This window comes from Pseudopipra pipra, chromosome 1, assembly GCF_036250125.1.
Source record: "Pseudopipra pipra isolate bDixPip1 chromosome 1, bDixPip1.hap1, whole genome shotgun sequence".
In the NCBI taxonomy this organism is placed as follows: domain Eukaryota; kingdom Metazoa; phylum Chordata; class Aves; order Passeriformes; family Pipridae; genus Pseudopipra; species Pseudopipra pipra.
This window is the reverse complement of record NC_087549.1, coordinates 96,018,262-96,029,914: the sequence shown is the minus strand read 5'-3', so window position 1 is coordinate 96,029,914 and position 11,653 is coordinate 96,018,262. Positions and strand designations below refer to the sequence as shown.

The window sequence follows — 11,653 nt, the reverse complement described above, 5'->3', positions numbered from 1 at the left end:
ATTTACATATAATGTTCAATCCGTGTTGTCTTTGTTCACTCGTACTGATTTTCCTCCCTACAGGGGGCTAACATATCGAAGGGCTTTTTGATTGCCTTCAAGTTTCAATTGAGTTATAATAATAACAGCCTAGATACAGAAAGGTTATTCAATTAAGTGTTATAAGAGACTGCTGGCCCAATTCTTTCCTTTCTAGCCAGCAAAAATAAGGAGAAACTCCATGGAAGCTAAAATTCAAATGCGTATCAGGGTTAAGCAGGACTTACAAAAACAGTTTCTGCATTGGTGGCAAGACCCGAACAGCCACTTCTCCTCCTCTGGCTATCACTTTTTAAGTGATCCAGAGCCCACATATTCTGCACTAAATCCCTTTGCCCCGCAGGAGTTGTTGGAGCCACATTAATAGCTCTGGACACATGGAGGGATGCAAGTGTGAAACAGATACAAGCCTCTTTCATGTTATCCTGCCAATATAAAACCCAGGAATACAAAGCTGTTCAAAAGCAGAAAAAGAGATCGCATCGGAGTATCTTTGGTACACATCTCCAAAGATGGTACCTCCAAAGTACATCTCCAAAGCCTCTAAGGAAGTCTATCCTGCCACTTATACAGTGAGCCCTTCCCCAGGCCTGACTCACGGTCACTCACGTGGTAAATATGCAAACCAGAGTGGCTCAGGCTTGAACAGCTCCAACCTCCAGTGGTGAAGGAACCCTCCACTGTACCCTGTATGAGCAGGGTGGAGGTGCACATCAGTTTAGGGACGGAGGATGATCCCAGGAATGCACTGCCTAGCTCACCAGCAGAAGAATTAAGGCTGGTTCTTTCTCCAAGTAGTCTCAATGCCTTGAGCCAGAAATAAGGTTGCAGATGAGTATGGAGACTATACCGCGTAGGCCTACTCTCTAACATGTACAAATGGGCATAAGAGCAAGCAATATACGGAAATCATCTCCTGATTGTCTACAGAAGCTGACCCTCATGACTAAAGCTGTTTTAACTACATATGTGGCTATCAACATTCTTGCTAAAATACCTGCAGAACTGTTGTCCAGTCTGAAAATGTTCCCAACTGCAGAGCTCTCTCTTGCAGACATGTTTTCAAAGGAGACTGAAGGAAGTTTAAACTCACAATCTCTTGCAGACAGAGGGTAGGAAGACAAGTTGAAGCTGCTCATCAAGATAACACATACTTGCTGTGTACATACAAAAGCAATGGCACATTTTCTGTCAATCACTCTGAAAATTTAGGAAGAAAACAGGAGATACCACATAGATGAATTCTGATGGCATCTGTCAGCAAGCTCAGTTTGAACATAAAAACATTGTTGTAAAACGCTACAGAGTGCTACATACTTAATGTTAAGTATGCAAGGATTTATCTTCCATTTGCAAACTAGTACCTTGTGTAGTAAAATGTTTCCTAGCAGTTACATGAACACATAAATTTAGAATAGCCTCAGAAAAAACCCAATACAATTACCAGTAGTCTTCTTCTGCAGGATCTCTTCGTTTCCCTGTGTTCTTCCATTAAACTACATTGGAAATCTAGCAGATGTTTAGCTCATGTGCTTCTCAAACATGGTCCATGTCTTGTTAAGAATGTTCCTTTGGTGAAGATATATTTCCTGTTCACACCCTGCTCCTCCATCCTATCCCAGTTCTGAAATTGTTTTCCAAATATGTTTTCAGAGTCATGATTATCATTTCAGAAAAACATATCTGACATAGCAGCTCACAAAAGTAAACATTTATTTAATACCAAATAAAACTAAAGGTCATTCTGGGTCTAACTTGCAGATCCAAGGCCTAAAGCTGAATCCAAAAGCAAGGTAAGTCACTTGAATCAGGCTTCCACAGTCTTCAAAACAAAGGGCTAGCTGAAACTGGACTTTTTCTGTATATTAGAAATACGAAAAAAGCAGGCACTGTAGAGAACTGACTCCACTTTTGAAAGGCTTATACCTGTGTGCAGAATCTATACATTTGCTATCACACTAACATTACAGTTTTAATGTTGAGATTTAATACACATATGCTATAAGTTCTGTACACATGGATACAAATGTACCTCATACTGCTCTACTGCAGTAACACCATCACTTTCAATGCTACTTCAATTTTTCTCATTGTCTGCTAATGTCAAAGATGTGAGGTATAGATGAAAGACGACCAACTGTAAGTGCTTTTGCTTATCTCCTGAATCTTATGCATATGGTTGTAAGCTCAAAATGTGTAAGAAAAAAAGGTCTGAAGAAATGCCACCAATGTTTCAGAATAACTGCACACTAATGACTTTCCTTAATTGTTTAAAAACAATTTTCACTTATTGATGAAAATATAATATTAAAGCAAATCAGCACGAAAAATATCACAGGACTAAACTAAAAATAAAAATCAGGAGCATCTTGCCAAAACCACACATGATGCAGAAAGGCTTCTCTCAGTATGCAAGAACAGTGACATCTTGTGGGGGTTTTACAGAAGTGACAGAGGGATAGAGCAAACTAGTCTGTGATGTTGGGTAATTAAAGGAAACACTACTTCAATAGTTTATTTAATACATATACCCTTAATATTTGGTAGAAATTAGGCTTTATTGCTTTTATAATGAAGAATGAAAATTAAAAAAGAAAGCAGATAAACAGCTAGTAAGAAAAATTTCCAAAATAAAAATTAATGGAGTGGGGTGGAGTCCAAATAGCTCTGCAGCAGTTTCTTCTGCTCTCCCAGGAAGTAGTTATATTTATAACTTATATATTACTCATCCAATATAATAATGGCATAAGGGCAAAGTTATAAGAGACTAAAATAGGAATGATGTTGTAAAGGCATACATTCGAACATAAAAATGACATCCATATTAAGCGGTTTTTAAAAACACACACATAAATATTTAATAAATAAAGCATGAATAGCTTTGTTGTTCCTTTCCACTGATTAACAGACTATGCCAAATTCATTATATGTACTTCTTGAGAAAGCAAAGTTTTATCACAATGGAAAATTAACATATCCTACTTGCCAGTACAGTATGCAATATTTGGACCCTTCAGATTGCATCAGAGCATATGAGTTTCTGGAACAAATCATCAACTGCTTTGAAGTGTCATAACTCAGCCAAGATACTCAAACTCTGACAGCTTACAAAAAGCAAAAATGTTTTGATTTTTTTTTTTTTTGACAACTTTGCACCCAAACTAAGTTACAGAAACAAAACATTTACAATCTGGAAGATGATAGATTTTTCTACCAGAATGTTCACGTGTTTCTCTTATTTTCTTTTACCTGAGTAACCTAAGTAAACAGATTACAAGGCAATTTAAACATATTAGCTAATACAAGGTTTACTGGACTTCTCATATATAGAAATGTACTTTGACACTATTTGCAGTTTTACAAATAAAAAATGAATAAGAATTTTAAAACATATTTACCAAGCAGCCATGTCTTTGATATCTGTACAGATCAATAGGTGCTGTGGAATTATGTACAGAATTTATCATTTTAAACAGCTTTTGTGCAACCTGGCTGTAATGTGCATTTAAAGAACTGCTGTCAACATCACACATCTGTAATTTACTGGTGCCAGAAATGGAGAGTACAGGATAAGACAACAGCTCCTAAAATAAGACTGTGCTATGCAGACATCTGTACATAATTCAAATAGTGCATATTAATCAATGTCTGATGAGGAATAATAGCTGCTAATACAGACACGGGCATTTACAGGTATTACGTTTGTTATAGTAAGTATGGACGATTGACCTTTTCCATATAGAAACATTAAAGGAAAGGGCTTGAAGTAGGAAGTTATATAATAATTAAAGAAGGGAATTTATGTAATAAATAACAAAACTTTTGATTTAACTTGCAGAAGATAAATACAATAGGAAAAAAATCCTTTACAGTAGCAAAAGATCCTTTACAGTAGCAATGAAAAGTTCAGAAGCATTGTCAAATCAAAGGTAATTCAGTGTTACTTTATAATTATAGCAAATGAAAGTAAAAACAAAAAATTATTTTATCTCTGATAGTCTTGTTAGTGTACTTCCGTGTTATTGTATCTGTCAGATGTTTCCTCCCTTTTGTGCTCTATTCACACTACCACTTTTGATTTTTGAATTTCTTTTTTTGAAGTTTCTTTAGTCCAACATAAATCCATAGACTCTAAAGCACAGTGAATATGCGATTTGCAGACTGGTGTGAGTGAAAAACCATAGGAATATAATCACTTTTACGAGGTAAGCTTGGAGTAACTTGGAGGAGAGAACTTGCGCTTCAAGTACTTGAGAATGTAAAGTGGAAGACAGCTTACAACAGTGATTGCTGACACTTTCCACAGGAAGGTCACAGTTGTGATAAAGGCAACATCTGCAGAAATAAAAAGGGAAAATAAGTAATGGGAGCTGGTAACATGGGAAGTGGAACTTCTATAGTGCAAAGTCAATAAAACTCTCCTAATTGTTTGCTTATGCTATTGTCCAAGACCACGCAAAATTAAAAAAGTAAAGGGCAACAAAGCAGCAGAAAGAGAAAGCTAACCTCAATATTTTGGTTTTGCCAACTATTTTCTCTAGACAGGAACTTCAGAGTTCCTTTATGGTGCTTAAAAAACTGTGCTTTGCAGCACAAGTAATTTTAGGGGAAACAGAATCTCAGCTTAAAAGCAATACTCTCTCATAAGAAAAAGTTAAGTCAGCTCATTTTTCTACTAGTAAGAATGATTTTTATCTCCTATAATACAAGTTCCCAGCCACAAATTCTGCTACCAATTTGGATCCTTTATTCCATATTGATTATTTTTCTCTGAAAGAGTCACAGCAACTAGCCTGAATGATTCTTAAAACTGTAGAGATTAAATTAGAGCCCAAAAATTTAAAGGGAAATTTGTAGTGATGTTGTTACAAGCCACACTGAAAAGTTAATTTTTTATGACAGACATCAACAAGAATGGTGACAACTCTGCACTTGCTACTGAATTCTTTTGACCATATTTGTTATAATCAGGTCATACTTAATTATCATGGGAAGATCCCAGAACCCAGGTAACCCAAAAAATTTTTTAATTATTTTTTCCATTTTTTACAAATGTGTAATATTAAATAATTTGCTAGTCTTTAATTAATTTTTAAAAATTTTAAAAAAATTCAAGAAAAGTTAAACTTCACCTACCTAAGAAAGCTCCAAAAGACACTCTGCCTATACCTGTTTCACAAAGAGGGAAAATGAAAGATTTACAGAAAATACAAAGGTTATGCAAAAAACCAAAACCCTAACAGCTTTGGTACACAAATAAGGAAATAAAAAGATGTTAGCAGAATTAACTGGAATAGCATTGCCTTTCACATGTCAATCAGAATATTTTAAGCAGCAATTAAATCAAAACATTTTGAAAACACAGATTTTACATTTGGTCATGTTTTAAGATCATAAGTACACTGGCACTTCTCTTACGTTTGACTTCAAGGTCTAATGTATAAACAACTCCATCAAAACTGTTTTAATGTGAACTAAAAGTCACTTCAGAAAATGCAATAAAGAAATACTTTACTGCTCCAACTTTACTCACTAAAATACTTTGCCTATTAAATTTCAATGTATAAACTTGTTATACAGTTTTAGCTTAAGCCTGCTTAGACCTACTGAAAGCTTATGTAACATATCATAGACAGGTCTAATAAAGCCACCGTGTGCAATTAACTCAGAAACATAAAAACTGATTTACTTTCATGGGTCAGAGCTGTAGAAAAGTCTCAAATATTTTTGCCTTTCTAATTTAAATGCTATGTCATGATATAATTTCTTTGGGAGGAGATGATACTTATAAGTAACATCACTGAAAGAAACAGTGAAGTCAAAGTGGTCTGGATCATTTTTCCTGATACATGGAAGTTTTCTACATCTTGAACTGCAAACCATCACTTAGGTTTATGCTACATCACATACACTAAAAAAGACTCCCTCCCCCCAAGTTATAATGCGACAGATTAATTAAAGCATTAAGCAGAAGTGAGATTAACAAAAAGGCATTTCCTCAGATTAACTGGTGAATAACACACAGTGAAATACGTCTTTACAGAATCCAGCAAAATTGCAGCCCTTTTCAGTACCCTTAATGACAAAAAATACACAAGTTAAATCCCCAGGCTGCAAGAAGCCATGCAAATATTTATAGACTCAGTCGCTTGGGCTTGTCCAGCAAATACATGAGAACAGAAAAACACTCATTTTATGGAAAAGTTTGCAAGAAACAAAGTTCCTGCAGCTTTTACACATCTTTGAACACCATCTAAAGGTGTTTTTCATGGAAAAACACCAGAAAGGATGAAAGGACCGGCTGTCACCAATACTACAGACTTACAAAGGTGAAGCAGCAAGTTCTGCCTTATGAAGTTCCTGGAAGTCTGGACTCAAGTGAGAATACCTGTATCTGCTCTTGCTTGTTCCTCTCATTTGTAATCTGGCTGTGGAGATTCAAAAATCAGCCCAATAATCTCTATTAAGGAGTCTGTGCATCAGTCTCAGAGAAAATAAAAAGGTACTCTGGCAAACCTGAAATAATGTACAACACAAGTACCAATCCCAGCGGGGTTGTTTCTTCACTAAAATTTGACTCCTGAGAAATCTGGGAAGTAACAGAACACCTAGGACAGGCAGTGAAGCATTTACTGATTAAAAAATAATTATATAATGTACATACACTACTCTAGTGTTGAACACCTGCGACATGAGAGAGTGAAAGCAGAACTATGAGACTCCTGGAAACCACCATGTAACATTTAATTCTGCTGTGATAGAGAAGAAGGAGCTGTATTCTGCTTCTCACAAGGTATAATTAAAGTTGTTACATATATTTCTGTAAATTACATTTGTAAAAATCACACTGAGACAGTTGTTTTTACTAAAAGATAAGCTGATACAAGAAGAAATATGTATTATTTTGCTGCTCAGATCCTTGACTGTTAAGATTTGCAGTTAAAATGTGTTCTTTTATCTTGTGTCCTATAAACAATCAGAACCTTAAGACACAGTATGGCATACCACACTTTAAAGCAAGCTTAATATAAGTTTAGTATAATTATGAAACAGTGATTCTTATATAAGGTATCTATCCTATATAAGGTATCTAGCCTGCTGCCTCACTCTCTAGCAATATTTCAGCTATTTTAACCTTGTCGGTTAGATCTAATGAGGTCCACTTGGTCTGGCATATAAAATAATGCACCAATTCAATGAAAGATCCTGATTTTTTTTTAATAATCATATATATTTTCAGTAGTGCAAATTTCAAAGCCAATTTAAGGTATGCAGTTTGGACTGTCAATATTGGATCAAGGATGGAAAAGGCATGAGTGGTTTGAGTAAAGTTTATCATCCAGATAAATAATACTAACAGGAATAGAGGTTGTCAAATTCTAGGAGAAAAGGGTCAGAGAGAATTTAACCCAACATTAATTAGACCTAATTTAAACTCAGTCATATTTCTTATAATGAAAGCTGGATTTCAAATCATCATCTATTCTTAACTGAAAAAAACATGAGAAAAATATATTAAAAATATAAACTGGTTCTTTGCTCAAATACTTCTACTATTACTCACCAAAATATTCATTTAGAAATGCAAGAGAGGCCACATAGCAGCCAAGACTGAGGAATTCAGCCACCACCATTAACCAGTGCCATGTTCGTATGGTCAGTGCAACCATCAAGAGCTCAGTCAGGATTAGGGCAGTGAAGGAAATGGCAACAACATGTACAAATTCAGATTCAAAAAGCAGCAGGGCTCCATACATCAGAATACCACCTAGGTAGGGTGGAAAGGCACACAAAGTTAACAATACGCTCTGCAACAAAATTTCACTGTACCAGTTTTCACAACTGCACACTAAACATTTGATTACTTATGAAAATATGCCCAGTAATTTTTTAAATAAGATAACAACATAGATATTTCTAAAAGAAACGAGGGGTATTTACTGTACTTCGTGCATGTGAAATAAACCAACCAAAGTAAAGCCGTAAAGAAATAAAACTATTAGAAAATTAAACACCTTTTAGTGCAATATATCTGATGAACTGTTAATTAACCTCATTTTGTCAAGTACTGCAAATAAATGAGATATTGTTGAAAGTGTAATTACTTTTAACTGATTACATAATTCAGATTTCTTCAACAGTGCTTCTGTCATTCCATGAAAGAAAACTACTGTGTAAATACATGCAATGTGATAAGCACTCATTAAAATTTTTCTGGATTAGCATTTAATTAAAAACATGTCCTTTTTTAGGTGACATGCATCAATAAAAATACCAACCCATGCTGTGTTTTGAATAGGTCTGGCACACCAGAGGAATATCGATTTACGAGATAAACAGAAAGCAATATATATAACTGCTGATGAAATGTTAAGCTTTGGGAATTCAACCTGCAGCTGAAAAACAATATTGCTAATAGCAGACAAAAAATTCTCAGTTCAGTAAAGTTAGGACTCTCTCCTACCTTGGTAAATACTGATTAAAACCCAGATGAGGAAGGTCTTAAATGACAAAGATCTTCCCTAAGGGAAACACACGAGAGGACAGTTAAACATGACTTTAAAAAAATAACTCAGATCATATATTTTTAATACTTAAGTCAGTAGAGAGACATTTTATAAGTAAAGTAAGCAGTATTTGAAGTGATATAGGCTACAAAGCTTCTAGCCGTTTTTATGATTCTTCATTACAAACTTGTATAGAAATTGCACAAAGTCTAAATTTGGGATTAAGAGAGCTAAGGCCTTAGACAGAAGGGATATTTTAGCTTGCAATGCACTGGCTGGTTTTCAGAAGGATAAATACAATTAAATTTTTTATTTAAAATATTTTTGTGTCTGTTTTGTAAAATATAGTCTTCAGAAAAACAACAGCATTGTGTACCTACTGACCTAATCCTCAAGATCAACTGTTACTAGTAACTTTTAATGTGGGATAAACCGCCCATTTGCATTCACAGAATGAGTCCTTCAAGTTTTCAGCAAGTAACTATTACCAAATAAATCTGAAATATTCTCGTGATTGTGAATATTTTAGATTAAAACATATGCACAATCAAAGAATAAATGCTGTACATGTGACATAACGCTTGCATTCTGCGATGGTACTGCTGAAATATGTTAGAACTGCAGAGCTGAAAGGATACACATTTTAAAGAATAAAATGACAAACAAAGCAGCCATTTTGCCACAAAAGAAGTGATCAATCTAGAACAGACAAGAATCAGCACTTTACAAAGAAATGTGCTTGACTGCTGTAGCAAGTGATGAGCTGACTATTACTTAAGTGGAGGCTAAAACAGATTCTTGGATAGATAAGAGTTCATGGCAAGGTGCTAAGGATATTTTCATAGGTCTCTATACAGTCTTGAATGTTAGTGACAGGTTGAATGTATGGGAAAAAGCACAACACAAAGAAACATCAGATTTTTTTTCTCCTGTGAGTGCCTACTCATTTTCCTTTGAGTACTGGACACCACCATCACCTTCAACCACAGCTCCTAATTAGCAAGATTCGTGAAATATGAATGAGCTTGAGTTTTGATTCACCTTTATGGATCTAGAAGGGGTAGATCATTCCTGAGCTTCTATGGAATGCTGCTCAACAGGCTGTGAATCACTTTCAGATGAAAGCAGGGAGCACTTACTTGTGCTTCCTTTCAAAATTTCATCAGCTTTCCTAACCTCCACAGAAGCCACAGAAACAGTAATACTGAGTCATCGTGTCCTCTGGGGTACGTGATTACACCTGTCTCTTTGAACCTCACTAATTTTCTCTTCTTGCACTGAAGCAAGTGTGTTAATGCTATTACCTTTTATTCTTCTAAAAATCTAAAAATTTTCGTCACTAGCAGATCTAAGAAAATAAACCAATTCCTAGGAATAAAATTATAGTCCATGTCAACATATGCTTGAATAACACTAGCATTGGTAGAGCATTTAAGAGTCCTTAATTTGAAAGATGATGTGCAGAAATAAGTAGGCTTCACAGCGTCATGACTAAGGCAGCATGATCATAAACTGTTCTAATAAACAGAGTAAGATTAACTTGTAATAGTGAAGTCAAACGTAGCGTGTAACTTTTTGTACTACACATCCATAATCATTCACTGATCATCATCTGCCCCATACAATGGACTGAACCTTGACTTCCTCCAGATTATCTTTTTTTTCTCCTGAAGATAATTATTTGTGTTCTACTTATTAATTATTCCTAGATGTACAACATCAGCTGGGAAAGTCAGCGATTCAGCATCTCTGAGAATTGTCACTTAAGCTTAAACAAAAAAACCTCAGCTGTTTATTCATCTGCCCATCCTGGGCATTTTCCAAGTACAAGTTAACTTCTGTTTTCGGAAATAAGATGCTTCCACATTCCATCAACAGGTTTCCACAGGCAAGCTTACTACTGTCTTTAGCAGGTGAAAGCCATGCTTTTTAGAGATTAATCACGGGCTGAAATCTCAAAAACTTGAAAGATTCTCAAGAGGAGAAAGAGAGAATCAAGATCTCCAACAGATGAGAAAATATCCCAGACTAACATAGCTAATACTTAATTCAGTACAGTTAAAAGACAAAGACTGAAAAGTTTGGACTCACTTCAGCTATAATCTGCTTCTGAAGTTTAAGAAACATCTTTGAAGAATATACTATCCCTAAAAAGACTGTCTGCTTCTGCCTTGTATCATAATTTTTTTAGCTGACAATCATGGATGGAGGAGAAGCACTTTTCGAAAAACTTGCTAAAACAGAATCTCGACATTTGTTTCACTTTTGGAGGGTAAAAAAATTATACACCTTGACTGTTTGCAGATATGTGCAAACGTACAGAAAGCAGTAGATTACAGATGATGCAGTTCAGACATATCAATGTTGTGAAACATGATATCAATATCTATTATTTAAAGGAAGACAGTTTTTGCAGAGGTCAGTAGTAATTTCTGGGTGTTAGAGAAAAAAATAAATCTGTTAATTAATCTATGAGTTAAAAAGGAAAGAAGAGCTGTGAAAATGTAAGCATAAATAACTCCACATCAGGCATTTTGGGGCCAGACTGAAAGCAGGTTATATAACAACAGACCTTCACATTTGAATTATTTCAGTCCAACCATTGGTGACTTAACGAATGTAATGATAAAACTGACTAGAACATTTAGTACCATGGATTATTTTCACAGTACGCACAACACTGCCTTAGCTGTGAAATCTGTCTTGCTTGGAATACCTTAAGAAAATGATTGTAAGAATTCTCAGTTTTGCACACCAGAGATTTCATCAGTTGTTCATATCTGTTGATATCAGTTGTTCATACCTTTGTGAGATCCTTATAAAGTTCTGGATATAGCAATGCCATTTCTGGTTTCACATCCTGATCCAATACTAGAGAGAAGACTGGAAACATAGTATATATGGTTGCATATCTAGGTGAAAGGAAAGATCATAAATTAACACTTTTGTATGATATAATTTTAAACTCATTTGCTGAGTTCAATTATTCTTTTTACGTAAGTGGAATTAAACTGGTTCTTTTTCCAGTACTTAGGCAGCTTACCAATACAGCTTTCATACACAGCCTGCTCTGTGCTTCTGGGAGCTGTCAGTTGTGAGACTTTACA

General features: G+C 35.1%; 1 protein-coding gene across 3 annotated transcripts in view; it reads right to left on the bottom strand.

The window, feature by feature from the left end:
- Positions 1–2,578: 2,578 nt before the first annotated feature.
- Positions 2,579–11,653, bottom strand: part of ATP9B (ATPase phospholipid transporting 9B (putative)) — a 156,559-nt gene continuing 147,484 nt past the window's right edge. For 2 of the 3 annotated variants that reach the window (XM_064666174.1, XM_064666184.1), the window contains 6 exons: positions 11,350–11,458; positions 8,504–8,561; positions 7,604–7,807; positions 6,365–6,467; positions 5,176–5,208; positions 2,579–4,374 (listed from right to left, as the gene is read on the bottom strand). In XM_064666174.1, the coding sequence (XP_064522244.1) occupies positions 4,146–4,374; positions 5,176–5,208; positions 6,365–6,467; positions 7,604–7,807; positions 8,504–8,561; positions 11,350–11,458 (736 nt within the window). In that variant the 3' untranslated portion in view covers positions 2,579–4,145. The remainder of the gene's footprint in view (positions 4,375–5,175; positions 5,209–6,364; positions 6,468–7,603; positions 7,808–8,503; positions 8,562–11,349; positions 11,459–11,653) is intronic. The other variant, XM_064666193.1, reaches the window with a different exon arrangement.